Here is a 22,238-nt window from a genome sequence, read left to right on the forward strand (position 1 = left end):
GTTCAGCACCCTTGTTGCTTTTGTGGTAGCATGTTGTGTTTGTTTGTTCCAACAAAGGTCACGTTAGAGCTGGATTCCTATAAAGTACTGGACATTCTTTTTTTCTTCCAGTCTAGTTCCCACCATTGTGTATTTGGTAGGGTCAGGCTTCCTCTTTCGAGTGATACTCATGGTATTACGTATCGATGGATTAAATCTCATCCCCCAAGCCTAGGACCAGTCAACCATCTTATTCAAGTCTATTTGTACTTGATGTTCATTGCCAGGTGACTTGAAGGTATTATTTACCCCAAGTTCACAATACTACTGTGGCAATCTCTGAAAAATTTACTCACTGTTATTTCAAGCTTGTTTTAAAGGTGATATATATATGTAGTAACATGAATCTGACAACCATTGGTTCCAGTGTAATAATAAAGCATGTTCCATTCCGACAATATTCCATATACATGTATAGGTGCATGTCAAACTGTCGCTTCAGTCTCAATCCTTCCGAGCGGCTTGTCCTCACCGCCAAGTGCGAAGACTGTACGCTGCAGACTAGACCCCGCTATTCCTGGTCTCTGATCCCAGCCTCTTCCAACAACAGCAAGCAGTCTCTTTCATGGTATGAAGACACCACTACGAGTAGGACCAATGCCTACCTTGCCATCCGGGCTTATATATTTGGAGGATCTGAGGACTACACCTTGAAAGTGCTCGGTAAGTGTGTTGTACATGTACAAGTTCTTTCAAATCAATGCTTATCTATTGAAGCTTAAGTGTATCTTGTTAAATTCTTATTTATGCCCAAGATTGTTAAAAAAAGGGGAAGTATCTCAATGACGAAACCAACCTGTATCATACCTCTAATTATCCATAATGATAAAAATCATAATGATGAACATAATAATGGTAATAATGATGACGATAATAATAATAGATATTTATAACATGCTTTATACAAAAGTTTCAGAGTGCAAAAAGAGGATAGATGACAGCATAAACATTATACCCCTATAGTATATGATAACCGATCTTCCCAGATTTCATTCTACCCTTCCCCTATTGGAACTGGGTGGTCCTTGCAGACAAAAAATGTGTGAATTGTACTAAGCAGTAAGGGAAGTATTTCATGAAGAGTTTTGTCATTGACTTCAATGACAAAGTTTCTCTGAGCCAATAAGAATCTTGGATTTCAGTAGCTTGTAAAAAAATGTCAACAGAAATCACTGATTGTCTATTGATGTAATGCTCCCCTGGTTGATTTCCTTCCTTTCCTATTTCATCAGTATATAGTTGGAGTGGCACCAAGACTTTTGCCGAATATGCCTTCAAATCCAACTCCCCTCCACAGCTTGGAACCTGCAGTGCGTCACCCACCGAGGGTGTGGTTCTGCAGACTCATTTTACAATACTCTGTCAGGGATTCGTGGATGATGATGAACCATTGAGTTATGAGGTCAGAGCGTTGACGGGTTCCAAGACTAAAACGGGGGTTAGCTCCTTCCATGATTCTTCAACAACAGGTATGGTAGTGGATCGTATTACCAAACTTTTTTCATGAATTCAGTCGTATCAAACACAATATTCTCATAAATTTCATCAAACTTTAACCGTGATCACACAGATATCTACAAGATTTATGTAAAAATATTGCCGAAATCGTTCGTCTTTGCTCAATATCTGCTTCCAATTGCACCCCTCTCTGCATGTGAAATATTTTGGTCATTTGAAAATGGTATCTTATTACCGAGTGTGTGTTTTGTGTGGAAAAAGTTGAGAAAACAACAAAAATTACAATGTTTTATTATTTTGAGAATACAAAGGCTTTGTAATTTGTTGGAAAATGTTTGACCATTTTTCATCATCTTTCTATCCAAGTTCCCTTAGGAAGGATGTTACAAAGTTTTGAGCATATGAAATTATTTTCTGACGCATATAATGCGCATGTTCGGTAATACCTGTACAAGGCCAGACGGTAATACAATCACTCACTATATAAAGTAAAACACACATTCACACATTATACTTTACAATTTACTTCTTCAGATTTAATTAACAGGAATGTGATAAATGATAATGATAATAAAAATTAATTTTTGAAACTGCAAGTCTCTCGTAATGCTTTACAAACTTAGAAAATTAACCTCATTATTATTATTTTTGGGCCACACGTGTGAAAAGTGACATGATTCAAGCATGTAAATATATTATGCAATGAACTGAATGAAGATGAGTTTTTAAACAAAGAATGGTAACTCCTTAAAAATACAGAATGATATTATCCCTTAAATACTGTATTTTGACATTACCATTTACTCTTTACAAATATTATTTCTAATCAAGGTACCTTGATATATTTTGGTGTGGATCCGCATATTCCTCCGACTTTCCTACCTGTTGGCACAGCAAGCCGTGATTTTCAAGTTGACATTTCCATCAAGGTATCTGATACCTATGGGGCTAGTATCAGTACTTCAGTTGCTGTAAAGGTATCAGTTGCTTTATATTTGTTGGAATGTTCATTGTAAGCAGACGCTTCATGCATTTAAACCATTATATAAAGCAATAGAAAATGTCCGAAGGTGGCCATCAAATTTGATGGATTTTTAGTTCTTAATTATCTTATATATTCATGTTATTTGTACTTATGCACCAAGGTACCCAGTTAGTCTATATGGGAAAATCTTTCAAAAATTTAAATACATGTATTATTAAACAAATATGATAAGTAATCAAATATTAGTAGGCTTGCAAAATTTTAACACTAAATAGAACAGAGTAAGCATCAGCTTAGAACTACATGTTTACACATGTCTACTTAACTCAATATTAATTAAATTTTGTGAGAGACAAACTGACCTAAATTTCATTAATACTTGTGTGAAACCTTTGCTATAGCCTGGTATGCGATACAAGGTTATATTCTAGTCCCATTTCTTTGCATTTTATTTTTTAGAACATGGGGGCACTTTAATAATGAAATATCTTGTACATCGTGCACATGTAATTTATATGGAGTCTTTGGATTGAATGACCTTATCAACCACAGGTAGCAGAACCAGCAGTAGACACGAGCCAACCTGACAAAACTGTGACTGACACTATCCTGGAGATGGCGTCTGGTGAAGAGAGCGCCCTCTCAAGTCTACTAGAAACCGGGGACACTCAGAGTGCCACACAGTTGGTGTATACGCTCACGTCTTTACTCAACGCGGAGGCCGAGCATGACGCTGACGAATCTGCAAGTGCCACAGAGGAGGAGCAGGAGGAGGAAAGTGACTTCATGGAAGAAAAGAAGACAAAGAGAGCAGAAGTATGGAAAAAAAAATGGATTTGTATATCGCTTTATGCCCAAGTCACACCGGTAATATTGACTCCAGACACGGGTGTAAATCTGTGACGTCATGCTATTCAAGTGGGGGGGGGGTGGGGGAATGGAAAAATAGATCATCCCCACGAACAATAGATGTGACATAAGGATTGATTTCCGCCAGTGACTCCAGACATAAAGCTTTTTGTAAGTTATGATCTACTTTATAAACAAATGGTGATTCTTTCTTGTAGATAATGATACACCATAAGATTTTCATTGGTGCTAATGTAGTTCCAGAGAAAGGGTCACCTGTCGTTCATAAAGCTGCTCGTATCTAATGAACAGCTTTATGAAACACTCCCCGATACGTTATTTTCAATGACATACATTTGGGCGGTTTTGTTGGTGTGACTAGCATCAGTATCATCATTATATTTATAATGATCATCAATATTATAAATTCTACTTTAACAAGGTAATACTAATTGAAGCTCAATCTCCAGTGCACAGAGGAACAGCTTGTTTGATGACTGATGCATATTCATTTCAGTACATATCTGCTTGCTTCACCCCTCCTTACCCTCAATAACCACATTGCTATTTTACTGAATCACTCCAAAATCAATGTAGCTTCTTCAACCAATCAAACTTTGCTTTCAATTCTAAGTGAATATCAAAGAAAACGCTAATAGTATTTAAGCTGATATACATTTTACTTTCATGTCAAGCTAACATAAATCCATTTAACTGCAACAGAAACCAAGACCAACATGTGTTTTGTTGCCATGCCAGGAGCGCCTTGAGCTCCTGGCATGGAGGAGACGTGCGCTATACAAATCCTATATCATTTATTCATTATTATATTTTGTTTGTTTAAAACATTCAAAGAAAGATTCTGTCTAATATAAATTCTATCAAAGATGATACAAATAGTGAATAGAGATCGACATGCAGCAGCTTTGAGGCTTGCACCCCTCATCAAAATCAGGGAGTGCTTCATGAAGTATCATGTCAGTAATTTTCCCTGAATTATTAGCTTTGAGCCAATCAGATGCAAGGATTTCAGTAGCTTATAACAGTTATCATTGAAAATCACTGACTATTTGTTTAATGAAACACTCTCCAGGGGAATAAGCATGAATGAACAGGAGACTGAACCAGCAAAGGAAAACAGACCATTTAAAAAAACATGTGGTTGAAAGTTTTTGAGATTATTTTTCTTATTGTAATCAGAATAACCACGCAGCATGATATTTATTTTCCAGGCTAGAGAGTCCATCATTGCCAACATCCGTCAGATAGAACTTAGAGACATGGAAACGCTACAACAAACCTCAGCTGCCATTGCCCAGGTCACTCAAGAGAAGGAAGAAATTTCTGCTGCAGCTCAAGTAAGGCTTTGCCCAAAACTGAAAACAATTTTTTTCACATACATTTTATCACACATTCCACAGTAAGAAATTATATTACAAGATATGCTGATATTTCAAATGTATAGAACATATCGTTATTCTTGAATGTAGTTATGTGAAGAGCCAATGCAAGTCAGCAACATTTTGAGTACAGAGTCAATGGAATGTGAGATGAGGAAAAAGTTGTGGAGTGTGGTAGAACTTGTGTTCTCTTGCTGTAGTAAATCTGTGAACTAATCTCAACAGTAAATAGCGCAATACAAAGTATCCAGTATACATACATACATTACAATATTGAATGAAATCAATGAAGATATAGTAGAATTTACCTTGAAGTTTACAGATTTTCTCTTGATTACTAACTGCGAGTTAAGCGTTGATATGTGGCGGGATCCTATCCAGTTTAATTTGAGTTTTAAAAGCTTTCTTGGGTCATTTAAACATAGATGTGGTTTGGAAACTACACAAAATTCTGTGAGAGCATGTTGACTCAAAATTGCTTAAAAGACATGAATTTGTGTACAAATCCATTGCAATTGTGGAATTAGTCAAAATTCATAAATAAATCAATAGACTGATGAAACTATAAAATAATTTCATCATGTTTATGATAATGTTCCATTGAAAAAATTAGAAAAAAAATGTGATTCTGAATTTTTTAATGTATATTTGATAATTCTACAAGATTCTGTGAATGAAAATAAAGTGGTTTGGGGCTTTATTTAGTTGATAATAGAACAAACTTGAATATTATGCATAAATTAGCTAAATCAATTAGTTGTGAAATTTTTTGAACAATTTGATTTTTTATTTTTTGTAGATTATTATGTCATGGGTAACTTATGTGTCCATTTTCATCTGTCAATTTTTTGCATTTTTGGCCCCCCCCCCCATCTTCTTAGGTATCAAAATAGCTCAGTTGTTTTTACGGTCTATCTCGAAACATCACTTTTCTGAGAAAAATAACTTTAAAGTTTGGAAGTTTTAGCTTTTGTTAGGAGACGGGTATAAAACATTTTTAGCAATGGGACAAGAAAAAGCTTATTAAATGCCAGTAAGAATTTTGTGCTTATTTGGGGTTTTAGTTGTGAAATAAATGAGATTTTTGTGCAGATAGACTATTTAACCACAGCACATGTTACATGTATACACTCATACTACACATCCTAAGATGGTAAAATCTTCTAAATAGACCATGAACACTATTGACATACTATGGTAAAAAGGTCTATTTTCTAGTTAAACCATTTTTACAGTCTTATCTTATGGATTAAAGTGGTCTAGCTTCTAAATAGACCATTTTTAATACTGTTCTGTTTTTCATAAAGCGTTAACATGCAGAACAGCCTTAAGGTTTAGGAAGAAAAGCGGCAAACGATATTACTGAAAATGGCCTAACTTAGGTAAACTGGTCTGGTCTAACTAAAAAAAATCTCAATTAAGAAGATTAAAAGGTTTTACTTCTATGATATTAGACAATTGGCTTACTCAGAGACCAGTTTACCATCAGATCTGAAGGAAAATACAAAAAAATTAAGAAGAAATCTCCTCTAAAACAAGACATAATGGGATTTTCTTGATAGCACCATTGAAAAGAGTGCCCTCACATTTATTTATTTATTTATTTATTGATATATTCATATTCCACAATCATCAAAGTACATTTATAATAAATCATTTTAACACTGAAAAAAATGCATAACACACAGGATTGTACCCCAAAATGTCAAATTTTTGAGTTAGACTGTTTTACCATCTGACTGCCGAAATGCAACTTCATAATCAACCAACCAGAAGCATGCGTTAATACATGTACCTTAAACATAATTTTTGTCTCACCTGCATAGCAAAGGTTAAGTTTTTGAAATGACAGCATAACTTAGAAAGTATATGGACCTAGTTCATGAAACTTGGCCATAAGGTTAATCAAGTATTACTAAACATTCTGCCTGAGTTCCAGGTCACATGATCAAGGTCAAAGGTCATTTAAGGTCTATGAACTTAGACCATGTTGGGGAATCAACATCAAAATCTTAACCTAAGGTTAAGTTTTTGAAATGTCATCATACCTTAGAAAATATATGGACCTAGTTCATGAAACTTGGACATAAGGTTGATCAAGTATAACTGAACATTCTGCTTGAGTTTCACGCCACATGACTAAGGTCAAAGGTCATTTAGGGTCAACGAACTTTGGCCAAATTGGGGGTATCTGTTGAATTACCATCATAACTTTGAAAGTTTATGGATCTGATTAATGAAACTTGGACATAATAGTAATCAAGTATCACTGAACATCCTGTGCACATTTCAGGTCACATGACCGAGGTCACATAAGAGTAATCAAGTATCTTTGAAAATCCCGTCCGAGTTTCAGGTCACATGACCAAGGTCAAAGGTCATTTAAGGTCAATGAACTTTGGCCATGTTGGGGGGTATTTGTTGAATTACCATATCTCTGTAAGTGTATTGGTCTAGTTCATAAAACTTTGACATAAGAGTAACCAAGTGTCACTGAACATCTTGTGCGAGTTTCAGGTCACATGACCATGGTCAAAGGACAATGGACTTTGGCCATGTTGGGGGTATTTGTTGAATTACCATCATAACTCTGTAAGTATATTGGTCTAGTTCATAAAACTTTGACATAAGAGCCATCAATTATCACTAAACATCTTTTGGAGTTTCAGGTCACACGACCAAAGTCAAAGGTCATTGAACCTTGGCCATTTTAGAGGTAATTATAAGATTGCTGTCATAACTTTCAAAGTTTATAGATATAGTGTATAAAATGTTGATATAGGGGTAATCAAGTATCAGTTTTGGGTCACATGATCAAGGTCAAATGTCAATGAACGTAGTATTGTATCATTACATGAATGGTGTTTTTTGTGAATAATTATTGTATAGTAGTTTTCAAAGTCAGCACTTGCTACTATATTGAATCGCGTGATGCAGGTGAGACAGCCAGAGGCATTCCACTTGTTACTTTATTTGCTCAATACTAAAGTAAACTCAAGGACATTTAATTTGTGTCTACAGAAAAGACTTTCTAATAAATTACTGGAAAGCCAGACAAATGACAATGCAGAAAAATTATGATTTCATTAATCAAATAGGCCTAAAGATCTGTTTATTGATTGGTTATAAATTCTATTTTATATGAAACATTTAAACACACAACATAAAAAGAATCAACAATAGCAAAATAACAATCATTGCATTGGAGGGAACAGTCTTAAACACAATGGCTCAGAAAAATGGTGCCCCTCAATCTTTATTCATTGTTTGCTTTGTTGATTATGTATGTTACTGATGTTTCTTATCCAAAAGTGTAATTATAGGCCTATGGAATATTTAACATACAAAATAATAAAGTTCAAAAGAGATATTTAAACCTGTTCTCTGAATAATAAACATGACCGGTCCACATATTTTCTGGTAACAGAAATAAGACTTCTACCTAATTAGCATTTCCTCAAAATGTCCTTTCCAATTCTAAGAGTCAAAGTTAATCATTCTTATCCTCAAACAATTAGTTCTTAATAATCATATTCAAAATAGTCTTGAGCATATGACATTGATTAAATAAGAGGTAAGTTGATTATAACAATTTTTTTCATTCATCTCTAAAATTTATAGGCTCTTGTGAATTTGACTCTCAGTGACACTGACATGTAAATTATACAAAATGAACAGAAAATGATTTCATTTTAACTTACAGTTTGACTTGAAAGACTACTACAGGGAATCATGAATGCCTCGATGTTAGTTCTGGTGTTCTTTATGCTCTGACATGGATTTATACTTGCAGCACAATCTGCCATAAATTTGAGCTTCCATTATCTATACCCATTGACCCATATGTCCTGCTTGTATAACTTCTGTGCAGGGAGAGTGAAGCTAATTCTGCCAGATAAGGCAACCCATTCAGTACAAAAATGTTCCACCTGTTAAGTAATGCAGAGTGCAGTGGAGCCTGACTATTGGTTATTCAGTCCCAGATTCTAATCATAGGTCCATGTTCTAATGAACATAACAATTTGGTATAGCATTGTGGGAGAAGTTTGAATCCTGAACATTCCCATTTAAATGCAACTGTTTGTGAAATGGCCCCCTGGATCATTACATCAGAACTTTATGAAATAAAACATGCCATCATGGTATTGTGAAACAATTAACAAGATGGGTAGGAATAAGTTAGGTAGTTCTCATTGCCAAAACTATAGGGCAAGTTTGTGATACAGGTTCTACCTGGGGGCTTTGTCACAAGGAGTGAAATTAAGTGATTTTTAGGATGTAATTATGCTTCCCATTTTCAGGTCACCTCAGACTTTTGTGACGCGTCTAGTTCAAATCACGGTTGCAGGGTATCTCATTTTCATTCCAATGATCATATATACATTGTAACTGCTCAATAATGTACAATCAACATTTCTTTGTAATACAGTTTCTGGGGAAGCATAAACAGAAATAACACATTCTAGTTGTGTGGTGTATATACCGCTAAATATAAATTCAGATGCCCATGCAGTGGATAGGCCCAGATATAGCATTACTATCAATTCGTTGGATTCACAATATGATGTGCCATCTATCAGTTGCAGCAAACAGGCCAATTGTCTAACTTTGCGGTCGACATCAAGCACAGGCGCAGGCAGCGCACAGTGCTAGTGTACTGTAATGTGATTGTGATAATTCAAAAATGAAAACCATATTGCAGGAATTCACCAAAAACGGTCTAAATTTCATACAGAAATATGCGGGCAAATTATTCTCTCACCTCCTGGACCCTAGTAAACAGATTATTCAGTCAAGCCACGTCGGCCAGCGCTGAATACTTGCATGCATGCATGCATGCACTTTAGTACTAACTCGTGCAGATGTCCACTTTTTCCCATGAGGCATTGCGAATTTTGGCTAGTCCGCTGCAACCGATATTAGACGTTTTAAATACCAAATGCTCATTGAACTTACAAATTTTGAATCATATTTAACTCTCCATAAAACATCCTTCCAATAAAACAAAAATCCTGAGATGTATTTATTTGAATAAGAATCAACATTAAACAGCATAATAAATCTGTTTCAAATTTGTGTAATTAAAAAGATCCTTCCGTAACTATTTTGATTACAAATGGCACTATCTATCTTCATACATATGAATGGCACAATATGACGCTTCATCAACAACACAGATCTAATTCCTCGATAGTAACAACATGCACTATTCTAATATATTTCACATTTACAGTTATCAGCTGCACAGAGTTATCAAGAAATGAGCCATCTCCTGAGAGAAGAGAGTGGCAGTGGTCACTCCGGAGGGGACATAGTGGAAGAAACAGCAAGGTAGGTAGAAGATCAACTTATGCAATACGTACAGTATGACTGCAGGACCAAGTCCTACAAAGAGTTGTGAGTGATCCGATCAACCACAACTATAAAGGCATGTTTCTTCGAAAGGTTTTCGAGATATACATGTAATGTACATGAATATTCATACATTGATCGTTGTCTTGACAATTCAGTGTGCCCCACCTCGTTTACCGGAATACACTGTGTGAATTTCCTGGAGGAAAAATTATGATATTGATGGATTTCCATGTAGTTGAGATTGATCAGAACAATCATAACTCTTTAAAAGATGGGACCAAGGTCAAGGTATGCTTAGTACTTTTGGTCAGTAAAATTGAAATGGATGATTAACTTTATCTTCTTACTTTCTCGAGCTTAACATTGCTTAGTACACTAAGATATTTGAGAAAAGTATAAATAAATGAATGTTATTGAAGTGTAACTCTTCACAGTATTTTTATTTCCCGGCTGAATGGCGAAGGATACTTTGAATATTTCAGCAGTGTGTCACATCATACTATACATCACATCTACTATGCTCTTGATTTCCTCAATAATGAATTTGTTTGGTGCATGTTATGTCAAGGCATATTTTACAGATACTAGTTATTAATCAGAATATATGTTTTTGAATATGTACATGTACTTTTATATACACCTAAATAAAAAGATAATTGGTCTGCTTGGCATCTAAGGAATCACAATTGGTATTAGATGAATGGCTTAAAAAATTGAAATCATAGATTTTAAAAGAAAACGGAGCATAGCTTTCTAAAATGGAAGGCATTGTCATACTCTTCTTCAGTGCCCATGGTGTGACAACAAAAGAGAATTCAAAATCTGACGGTTTCTGTTACAGTTGCAAAAAACATGTCTGGGGGGGGGGGGCAGGGTGCAATATACTATCTAATATTTATGAACATTTTCTATCAAAAACATCAAAACAACATTTATTTTTCTTTCACCAACAAGCTTCATTGTGGTTGGACTATCAAACATCATGGAAGCCGCCTTCAGCACGCTATCTTCAGCTGTAAATGAAAGTACTCCTGTAGCAGCTCAGGATGACGAAGCTGGGAAGGCTATCGAAAATGTGAGTAATTCTTACACTTTATATGTTTGTCATTTTGCCTCCGACGAAGATTCTGCTAGGATCGAAAGCTTAGGCCCCTTTTTGACTTTCTAATTCTTACTTTGGCAGACATCTTATTAATTTGATAATTCAACAAAAATATATATTTCATGAGGGTGACCTTTGACCTCACACGTGGACCTGGCCACAGAGGATTATCTATTACTGGGGGTGCTGTGACAGTGCTCAGCACTCCCAGTAAAAATAAAATGATCCTCCACGGTAGGGCCCTGACCTCGCATCAGAAGTGAAGCACCCATGCCAGTATTTCTATCATTTTACATTTTTAATAAGGTAGCAGCATTCCTGAACTTGTATCCTTTTGATCATAGTAATACTACATAGAATTTGCATAGCGCACTTTCCATTTATTACATGCTCAAGGCGCTTCAGAGCAAATAACTAAAAAAAATACATTGCAGGTTCGTCTATACAAGGAAGCTTTCAATACAGAGATGTTTGTCAAAGAGCAGCTAGCTGGATCCTTGTCATTTGATTGGTTATTTAGTATCGATCATTCAGCCCATTTTACAATGACGTCATTAACCATGCAATTTTGGATCCGTTCATCGTGCAATTTTGGATCCATACGATTTTGTCCATTGCACGCGCGCACCCAGACTGCAGGCACCACAAGTAAAACCTCTCTTGTTTTCAGCGCGCATCATGATATGTACGCAACAATCAATAGATTGAGCTCGCACTGTATCAACATATTTTGCATCGAAATTCATAAATTCAATATGAAAACGAATTTACTTTTAGGAGTCATATAAACCAAATAATGAATGTTCTTATCATTCGTGCAATGGACAGTTTACTTCATTCGGTGAAAGATGAAATGAATGATCCATTCAACGAGGTGTAGCCGAGTTGAATGAATCATTTCATCTTTCACCTCATGAGGTATTCTGTCCATTGCACTTATAAACATTCATTATTTGTATACCATTGTACAGGTATGTCTTCAGATTTTAAATTTAAATGTGCAGCTGCTGATTGTTGTGGACAGATTTGAGATAAACTTGGATGGATTACAAGAACTTGAATTCAATTGGAAAATAAAGCGTATTCGCAAAATGAAGTGTACATGTACATCCCACAGTCATTCGTAATCATGGCACTGCAAGAGAATTTCAGTTTCAATTGAATGCAAATCAACAACACAATTGTGTTTGATCAAAGGATTTACGCTCAATTTTGGGGCTTGCGCTTGATTCAAAATGAAATGCAACGGCCCATAAATTCAAAGTCAGCTTGCTGTGTAATTACATCACCTTCAGGGTATCAGACAGACCTTGCCTATAGTTGTGTACTACTGGGCAGACATTAATATTGTTTGCACATTTGCACTCACACAAGCATGTATAAAGCCAAACTTAACTCGTCATGGAAGATCCAATCTGTTATATTACAAAATTTCAAATCTGCCTGATTTTCAATTGACCATTGATTATGAAACAAGGTTCAAACTTAATATCAAATTGATTCATTTTATATACAAATAATTGTGTATGATACATGATATTCAGAACAATGTTCCACTCCTTTTTCAAAAATCATGATTACCTAGGCCACCAGACTCTATCTTGCCCTCTCACAATCAATGCACGCTCTCCAGTATCTGAGGAGACGTATTCCAGTAATAAAGCTCCCAAGCCATATGACAGTACAGTGAGTACACTGTACCTAATGAATTAACACTTGGTGGATAGAGGCAAAACATAGATTTGCTTCTTTCGAAGGATGCTAATACTAACACTTCAGTCAGAGATTCAAATCCCTTTAGTTTAGAGTCTGATGATTTTACCATGAAATCAAGTGATCCTAATGACATGTAGCGTTATTTAAATCATTTTAATACAAAATGCCTCTTCTACTTGACCAATGCTTTGTCCACAGACAAGAAATGTCACCATGGCTACCCTGCAAGCCCTGGAAGAGTTGGAGACGGCCGTCCTGCAGAACAGGGTCCCTGGTGAAGAGAGCATGGTGATAAGAACAGAAGCGGTGTCCTTGATCCTCCAGAGGCAAGAGAGATGGGAGGTGGCATCCAAGGTCAAGGAGAGCGAGGCCAGGACTTCCCACTTCCAGCTTCCAAGCGATGCACTGGATGACGGAGAGGAATCAAGCTTTGATGACATTGTGGACAGCCATGTGAGTGCTTTAATAATAGAAATGACAGAAGAGAAAGGGGGAAAATTTGTTATTTATTGGTCAACCATTTCTGTCTTCAACAGGTATCATGAAAACTGTTTATTTGGGTGATTCAAATGTCTTTTTTGTCTTGCCTGCAAAGCACAGCGAGACTATAGGCGCCGCTTTTCCAATGGTTGCGGCGGCGTCAACATCAAATCTTAACCTCAGGTTGAATTTTTGAAATGACATCATAACTTAGAAAGTATATGGACTTAGTTCATGAACTTGGACATAAGGGTAATCACGTATTACTGAACATCCTGCCTTGGTTTCAGGTTAGTCCGTAGGCACAGACCATGATTGAAACTTTGATCAACAAGTGTGTCTCCACACAAAGACTAGCGCATACAAAACTTCAATTCAGCGAGAGGGCCTTCAGTACACAAGGCATGAGTAGACTGCAACCCTTTACTCGAGTGAAGCACACTAGTTTCAGGTCACATGACTAAGGTCAAAGATCATTTAGGGTCAGTGAACTTAGGCCATGTTGTGGGAATCAATATCGAAATCTTAACCTAAGGTTAAGTTTTTGAAATGTCATCACAACTTACACATGAAACTTAAACATAAGGGTAATGAAAAATTACTAAACATCCTGCCTTAGTTTCAGGTCATATGACCAAGGTCAAATGTCATTTAGGGTCAATGAATTGTGGGCATGTTTAGGGGTATTTGTTGAATCTCCATCGTAAATTTAAAATTTTTATGGAGCTAGTTCATAAAACTTGAACATAAGAGTAATCAAATATCACTAAACATCCTGTGCGAGTTTCAGGTAACATGACCGAGGTGAAAGGTCATTTAGGGTCAATGAACTTTGGTCACGTTGAGGATATTTGTTAATTTGGCATCATAACTTAGAAAGTTTATGGATTTTGTTCATGAAACATAAACAGAAGGGTAATCAAGCATAAATGATTGTCTTGCACACATCTTAGATCACATGATCATGGTCAAAGGTCATTTTGGGTCAATGGACATAGTATTTCATTATCATTTTAAAGTTTTCTTTTGTGAATAATTATTCAATAGCTGTTTTCAAAGTCAGCACTGCTGCTATATAATGCAGGCAAGACTGCCAGAGGCATTCCACTTGTTTAATAAATTGTTATGATCTTATTTACAATTGATATTTACAAGTGTTTCAAAAATCCGTTTTACAAGACTCCAACGACATAATTGTGTTTTTTTATCATTACACTGCAATGAACAAAAAAAAAAGAAAGAAAAAGACTGATGGAAAGACATACTAGTAAGCTGTCTCCTGAGACTTTTATCATTGTCATGGTAAATACATAAATATTAAGGTGCCATTTTTGATAAGCCATCACTTGTGCTTTATACAATCCACCACTATCCTTATTGATATTTATTTCAACATTTTGTTTCAACACTCTATCTCCGCAAGAAGCATGTGTGAGTTGAACAGTCATGAAGATGCACTGTACATGGTTGCTGGAGGCATATCTCGTTCATTATTTTGTTTTCATTAGTTATTTCTCTCTATCTGATTTTCTCTTTATAATCCACTTAGAAACTCATTGCATTAACCTTAAAAGAGCCGGGTTATTTGGACCCATCTCACAGCCGAGGGGGGCGAATTCCGCCCCTCCTGAGAGCTCGGCGGTCGATCGCACGAGTGCCGCGAAAATTTGCACAGTGGTAGTGTGCAATAAAATCTACAAGGCTATATGATTAATTTTTCTAAATAACTAAGATTTTTTTTAATGAATTAATTATGCTAATTTATGCATGAAATAAAACATTTGCTCTAATAAACTTATTATGGCCCAAAATTGCTAAATTTTTATTCACAGCCTCTTTGTAGGATTCTGATCAAATGTACATCAAAAAATTTTGGTATCGCAAATTTTTTATAATGTATTTTATTGTTTTCAAATGCTACATGGAAATATGATCAAATAGCTTGTGCTCGTGATTAAGCCATATATTTAAGGGATAATTTCAAACTTGGTTCATCTAGGTATTTCAAAGGGATCTGGTTACCATTTTTTGGTCACAAGGCAAAGGTCATAGCAGTCACAGACATGTACCTGAAATCATCTTGTTCTTTTTATAATGAAGGAATATTTTGAGGGTGCAATACCAAACTTAATAGCTCATGTATTCATTTGTGAGCAAGGATAATCGAATTAATCTAAGTAGCAAGTTCAATTAACGGCCAGATATAATAGAGGCCGAGATGAACATGAAAGTTAGGTGTGTAACAACATGAATACAGTCTATTCATTGATTGGATTATATATTTTTCAGACCAGTGTGTATGTGTAATGAATTAATGAGTTGCATTAGCACTGATGAGGTAAAGAAATTGATTAACTATGCAATCTGATTCTTGGCATTGTCACACACTAATGCAATTTTTTTCTCCACTTTCTGGATATGAAAAGCAGGAAAAATCATACTTTTTTTAGTTCATTTTATACATTTCGGCCATCAAAACTTTTAAATGATAATGTGCGAGGCCCACCATTTTTTTTCTTCTGATGAACATCAGCCAATATCTTCTAATTTCCTGCCTGATATTCATAGGAATGATGATTCTGATCATGACTTGCAGTCTAAAAGGTCAAAGGTCTTTCATACATTAGAATGGCCCATTCTCATAATTACCTTTATACCAATGCAATAAATTAACTTCAAAAGTTCTTGAAGTCACTAGTTCAAAGTTTAATGTCAAAGAGTTATGAGTTCTTCTCACATGAATTTCTGGACCAATCAATATTTTTTAACATTTTGTATATTCATTATACATGTTTGTGATATGTTTTACTTTATATTTTTTAGTAGATATCTTGGTAAGTTTCTATATTTTTTTGTTATGAATGATGCCTTTTGAGCTCTTGAATTCATTAAAAAAAGATACTTCCAAAAACGAGTTTACATATAAGTTAGTTTAATATTCGAGTCATCAACATATTAGACCCATGGTAATATATCTATAAAATGAAGGTTTAATATATTTCACCTGCACGCTTTCTAATGTGGAGCGTTGCTCAGGATATCAGAGAGGGTGGGCAGATGTTCCCGCTCATAGTTGAGGATTGTGCCGCCTTGTTTCAATGCCAGTAAGATGGCAAGGTTTCCTTTTCGAGAGATTTCCACCTTCCTAACTGCTGGGACCCAGTCCAATAAGATTGGATCTATCAAAGGTTTTGACCTTCCAGCTTGGTGGATACCCAGCTCAAAGCGACCTGAATCCAAGACTCTGTGGAAGACTATCAAGACTTCACTGGTAATTGGGTCCATGAGAAGTTGAGTGGGGTCACCAAGTTTGGTGTCAACATCGTAGGGTTCCGGGATGCCACCGTATTTCATCGGCCTACGCATCACCTTCTTCTCTGAAGTGATGAAGTATAGATGTGATCCAGAGACCACAACATCAATTGGATGACAAAACCCATTCACACTGATGTCCTGGCACTCTCTAGTGGTGAAGTTAATTTTCCACATTTTATGTCCATTTTTTTCAGGAATCCAAAGTTGGTCTTTAGTATCCATATGAACAAACAAATCAACAGCATTTCCTATTGGTTTGATTGGCAGCTCTTTACATAGTGTTGACCGTCCTGTTGTATCCTTCAAGTGCAGGTACCATGTGTCCATGTGGTATGTAGTTATGGCTAAACTGGAGTCTCTCATACTCTTGATATCCACTGGTTTGCCTGGAATTTGTATGCTTAGTAGTCTCTCACATTCAGATTTTGAGTTAAGTTCTTTGATTACTAGCGGTTTCTGACGCTCTTTCTTGGTGTAGAGAACATACCAATTTCCATTTGGCACACAGGTGAAGGAAGTCACGACAGCATCACCACATCCTTCAGTATTGAGAACTACTTTTGATGCAAGTTTCCAACTTAAATTTGTCATAACTACCTCAAATATATTGGATGGTCCATTCATTCTGATGGTGTCCTTATTCTTGAGAGCAAGATTTCTGGCAACATTTGGCATCAACTTGGCACCCACCTTGCCATGCATTTCAGCGAGTGAAATTTGAAGACATTCCTGTGCCTTTGAAAAGTTCTCGGTGATTTCATACTCGTTGCCTCTTCCCATCATTTCCACAATATCATCGATGGGTCTCTGATTATAGTACATAGAGTCTACTTTCTCTACCAGTGTTGATCCAAGCTGCTGTACCTGGCCGAGGAACTGGTCTCTCTGTGTCTCAATATCTTGTATCATTTTATCTGCTACCCCCTGTGCCTCATTCTGTAGGTGCCAAATGTGTGATCTGATGGCAGAAACAGCTCCTTTCTGATTGACAGCAAGCACATCCTCTGTCATTTTCTGGTGCTGACTGATGAGATCATTCAAAGAATCCTTCAACTGATTGCATTTATCTTTGATATTGACAATGTGATGTCCTCTGTGATCAACCACTGTGCAATCCCTGCAAATGAGCATACCATCGCAGGTCTCACAACAGAAGTTGGTGACCTCTGTGGAGTGCTTTTTACACTTGGCTGTATATTTCTTTCCAGCAGAAGGAGGTTTCTGTTGATTGTCTGAAGCCTCTGGCACTGGTGCAGCTGCCTGTGCAAGGGTCATTCCTTGCAGTCGGTCAATGGTAGCTTGCAAGCTGTAATTCCTTGGCAGTCCCATGACCCCATCCTTAGGCAAAACTATAGTCTGTCTGCATTCAGGACACTCAATGACATTTCCTGGGATAGGGCTTTGAGCAGCATGGTCTTGTAGGCATTTTCCACAGAAGGTATGGCCACAGGACAAAAGTCTGGCGTCTTGAATTGTGTCGATGCATATTGAGCACTCTGGAAGAAGTAATGCAATGTTTCCTGCGTTCTGGGTCATCATGTACTGTGAATTTGTCCTTTCCCAGGTCGAAATTCCAGTAGGGTCCACGAGGAGACAAACAAAAGATTACTTATGGTTTCTAATGGTTCTATTTAAACCAAGAAGAAGAGTTGATAAAGATATTCCTTCAAAAAGATATTCCTTGTGAATCATTCAATGAAAAAATGATATGCCAATAGTGCTTTGCAGAATTTATACACATGACGTGTATGTGGAATTCCCCAAGATATCTGTATGGTAGACAAACACATCTCATATGGATGCCATGAAGAAGGTACATACTGTATGTGTGTGTAATGTATGAGATCATGTATGATGGGATTGTGCACCACTCTTTTGTGGGGAATCCCAGGCAAGATCAGGCGGAAGGATATCGCAATTATGCATGTTCATGTTTGCTTGTTTAATATACTGTACATGTCTCTCATCCCATGGGTATCACAACTGCCATATTGTATCATGCAATTAAATCATTTGTACTTCGAAATGGGTCAGTACTAGAAAAATAAACTTCTAGTTACAGCTAATGCTGGATATACTGATACTGCAATGTAAAATTAATAAATTGCAAATAATATACAAGCTTACATTGAAGTTTGAAAAGAAATACCGTCTTGAGATTTGTAGATTCAAGATTCAAAATAAAATGACAATAATACAAATATTTTTTATAATATTAAATAAAGATAATCTGATTGAATTTCAGGTTCATTAGCTCAAAGGTCACAGAGGTCATTGTATACCTAAATATATAGCTTGTTCTTGCAATAAACTTACACGCCATTTCAGAATTTCGACATATCTCATGTATGCAGATTGAAGATAGAATAATCTGAGTAGATTTTGGGGTCATGAGGTCGAGGTCAAAGAGATCAGTATGTGCCTGATGATATCTTACTCCCACGATAACTTAAGAATTGCCTAGGGGACATGAGGTCAAAAGTCCCATAAATATCTTGTTCTTGTGATAACTGTGGAACAATTGAAGGGATCATCTGCGATCTTTAATGTACAGTACGTATGCATAATTAATGTGATGGACAGTTTGGTTAAAGGTCACTTAATTGGTCAGCAGTCACAGTTGGGTCACTATATTGATTTTTTTTTGGAGAAACTAGAGAACCATTTGAAGAATAGATTTCTACTGCTTGCAGTCGATGATCCATTTAGTTTTTTTTTTGTCCCGCTTGAACAAAGTTCAGAGAAACCTAGTGATCACTTTTTCTGATAGTCTGTTGGTCTGAATAGTCTGTTAGCCTGAAATACAGAAATGTTTATTTTTTCAACTTCCTCTCATTTCTTTATTTCTGTCGATTTAGATCACACTTAGTTTAAATGATCCTTGAGTAATACCACAAGTGTGTCGTTTAGGATAATGGGGGTCAAAGGTCATTTAGGTGCAAAAGGTCAAGTTTTTGTTCAATTTGCTCTCAGTACTTTATCTCTGCATCAGTTGTGTTTACACTTGGTAATAATGATTCTTGGGTTATACCACATGTGTGTTAATTGTTAAGAATGATGGGATCAAAGGTCATCTAAGGGTCAAAGGTCAAATGATATGAGGTCATGTCCATTCTTTTTTGATAATTTTGTTCAACTTGCTCTCATTTCTTTACTTCTGCATCAAATTTGATCTCACTTGGTTCACAGGTCATCTAGAGGTCAAACAGTCAAATGATAAGAGGTCTTGTCCATCCTTTTTTCAAGTTTTTTTTTCGATTTGCTCTCATTATCTTTATGTCTGTATCAGTTGTGTTTACACTTGGTACAAATGATCCTTGGGCAATACCACATGTGTTTTCATGAGGATGATAAAGTAAAAGGTCATCCAGGGGTCAAAAGATCGATCATATTGCATATTTCAATTTGACCAAATTGATGGTATTCCAATGGGCTTAGTCCATCTAACTAACAGAGAAGTACCTCAACTACATGTACTTGTAAACCAATTAAATATGAATTTAACTTACCACTTTATGTTTATTCTTGATCTGGAGGGAGGAGGCCTGGAATATCATAAAGTGATGGCAAATCCTCACGTTTGTACTCCACAAGCATACCACTCTGCTCCTTTGCGAGAAGTATTGTAAGGTCCCCAGTCTGAGTGATATCCGCCTTCATTACAGTTGGAACCCAGCTTAACTTGACAGGGTCTGCAATTGGCTTCACTTTTCCAAGTTGATGAATACTTAGCTCAAAGGCCGAGGCACCATTGACACTCTGGTGGACTACCAGGAGTGTGCATGTCTTAGGATCAACGAGCAGTTGAACAGGATCACCAGATTTGATGTCATGGCTACATAGAGTGGGAACACTGCCTGGAAACTCCTGCCTCTGGACAATTTTCTTATCTGCAGTGATGCAAAAGATTCCTGTTCCACAACTTACAGCGTTCATTGGGTGAGGAAATTCACCCATACTGAACTTTTCTTGTTTTTCACTGTTCACACTGATTTTCCAGATGCCACATCCATTCTTATCTGGGACACACATTTGGTCTTGAGGATTGACAGTGACTTTTAGAGTGTCATGCACCAAGTCCTTCACTGGGAGTGGTTTCATCACGGTTGATCTCTTGGAAAGATCCTTGGCTGTGGCCAGACACAATTGATTGTTGCACAGACCTAAGATGCACAATTTTCCTGACTTTGCAAACACTATGTCCAAAGGCATTGCTTTCAGGTACAACATTTTCATTTTTTTACATTGTCCATTACTCGACAAATGCCTTAAGCTTACAAGCCTCTCTTTTTCACTCTCTTGTGCGCTATGCTCTATTGATGTGAGTATGCACCAGTCGCCAAAGGGACCATAGGAGAAGGCTACTATTTTCCCCATGGCCTTAATGTCAACATATGTTGTTGCTGGTTTCCAGCATGTATTGGACAGTATTAAATCACAGAGTCTGGCATCTGTAACGCCATTGCCCTCTTCTTTGAAAGAGAGACATTTTGCTATGCTAGGCATGATGCGGGAACTCATCTTTTCTTTCATTTCAGCTAGTGACTGTTGCAGATGGGACTTTGCTTCTGCATAACCTGCTGTGATTTCATACTCATTGTCACCAACCACCATCTCAGCAATGCTGTCTATTGGCTTCTCATTGTAGTACATGTTGTTTGTCTTCTCTTCCATTACCTGTCCAACATGTTGTACAATACCAATCAGTTTGTCCCTTTGTTTCTGAATAGCAGAGATCTTCTTTGCTGCGGTCTGTACCACTTCGTTTTCAAGACGCTGCATGTTGCTTGTGATTGAATCTACAGCTTGCCTCTGGTCCCTCTCGATCACCTGCGCAGTCAAGTCCTGATGTTCCTTAATAAGTTCCATCAAAGAAGCCTTCAGAATCTCACTCTTGCCCTTAACACTGACAAAGTGATGCCCAAAGTGATGTCCTTCAGTACATAACCTGCAAATCAGTGTCTCGTGACACGTGTCACATATGAAGTATGCTACCTCATTTGTGTGTTGTTCACATTTGACTGTGTGCTTCTCTTCTGTAGGAGCTGCCTCAGTATCTTCTTGTTCCAGAGACTCTTCCTGAGAAACCCTCATGTTGTCAAACTTGTCTATGATAGTCTGTATACTGAAATTCCTTTTGAGACCACTCACGCCATCTGGTCCCAGAGCCATCTCTGCACGGCATTCAAAACATACCAGTAATCTATGTGGTGCAGGGCCTCTGAGCACTTCTCTTTCCAGGCAGTCTTGGCAGTAGGTATGACCGCAGTCCAGTAGTCTGGCACCACGCATTATTCCAAAGCATATTGGACACTCTGGGAGCAAGTTTACTAGGCTTTCTCTCCTGCCACGCTCAGCCATTCTTCGGTGTATAACTTAATTTGTTGGGAATAGACGGTAAGTACATGTAGGCCTACCTCTTAATTTGCTAGAAGTGTCTCTTTGAAGTATAAAATAAATTCAATACTGCAGATTTGAAAAATATGTTCAACAAGATAAATCCCATATGGAACCAGAAGGCCTGCAAAACATGTAATGC

General features: G+C 36.8%; 3 protein-coding genes across 5 annotated transcripts in view; 2 read left to right on the plus strand and 1 right to left on the minus strand.

Annotated features, from left to right (window-relative positions):
• The first annotated feature begins 461 nt into the window (after positions 1–461).
• Positions 462–10,066, plus strand: LOC135156761 (sperm receptor for egg jelly-like). Its single transcript, XM_064110007.1, has 6 exons — positions 462–702; positions 1,272–1,508; positions 2,329–2,474; positions 3,035–3,298; positions 4,564–4,689; positions 9,965–10,066. Exons 1-6 carry the CDS (start codon positions 462–464, stop codon positions 10,064–10,066), a joined length of 1,116 nt encoding a protein of 371 aa, XP_063966077.1.
• A 685-nt stretch (positions 10,067–10,751) lies between these two features.
• LOC129277834 (queuine tRNA-ribosyltransferase accessory subunit 2-like) overlaps positions 10,752–22,238 on the minus strand; it is a 102,046-nt gene continuing 90,559 nt past the window's right edge. Inside the window, exons 1-2 of one of the 3 annotated variants that reach the window (XM_064110258.1) lie at positions 20,209–22,181; positions 10,752–13,364 (exon numbers count right to left, since the gene is read on the minus strand). In XM_064110258.1, coding sequence (XP_063966328.1) covers positions 20,219–22,060 — 1,842 coding nt within the window. In that variant the 5' untranslated portion in view covers positions 22,061–22,181 and the 3' untranslated portion in view covers positions 10,752–13,364; positions 20,209–20,218. Of the gene's footprint in view, positions 13,365–16,388; positions 18,438–20,208; positions 22,182–22,238 lie in introns of those variants that run through there. The other 2 variants (XM_054914009.2, XM_064110259.1) reach the window with 2 other exon arrangements.
• On the plus strand, positions 11,040–13,449 carry LOC135156762 (uncharacterized). The gene is made up of 3 exons (XM_064110008.1): positions 11,040–11,161; positions 13,103–13,357; positions 13,441–13,449. Exons 1-3 carry the CDS (start codon positions 11,069–11,071, stop codon positions 13,447–13,449), a joined length of 357 nt encoding a protein of 118 aa, XP_063966078.1. The 5' UTR covers positions 11,040–11,068.

This window comes from Lytechinus pictus, chromosome 15 (assembly GCF_037042905.1).
Source record: "Lytechinus pictus isolate F3 Inbred chromosome 15, Lp3.0, whole genome shotgun sequence".
Lineage (NCBI taxonomy): Eukaryota > Metazoa > Echinodermata > Echinoidea > Temnopleuroida > Toxopneustidae > Lytechinus > Lytechinus pictus.

Excerpts from the sequence above, each read along its gene's own strand:
- LOC135156761 (XM_064110007.1), top strand. The coding sequence starts at position 462 with ATGTCAAACTGTCGCTTCAGTCTCAATCCTTCCGAGCGGCTTGTCCTC. Across the intron at positions 2,475-3,034 it reads GTACTTCAGTTGCTGTAAAG|GTAGCAGAACCAGCAGTAGA; the intron begins GTATCAGTTGCT and ends TATCAACCACAG. Across the intron at positions 3,299-4,563 it reads AGAAGACAAAGAGAGCAGAA|GCTAGAGAGTCCATCATTGC; the intron begins GTATGGAAAAAA and ends TTTATTTTCCAG.
- LOC135156762 (XM_064110008.1), top strand. The coding sequence starts at position 11,069 with ATGGAAGCCGCCTTCAGCACGCTATCTTCAGCTGTAAATGAAAGTACT. Across the intron at positions 11,162-13,102 it reads CTGGGAAGGCTATCGAAAAT|ACAAGAAATGTCACCATGGC; the intron begins GTGAGTAATTCT and ends CTTTGTCCACAG.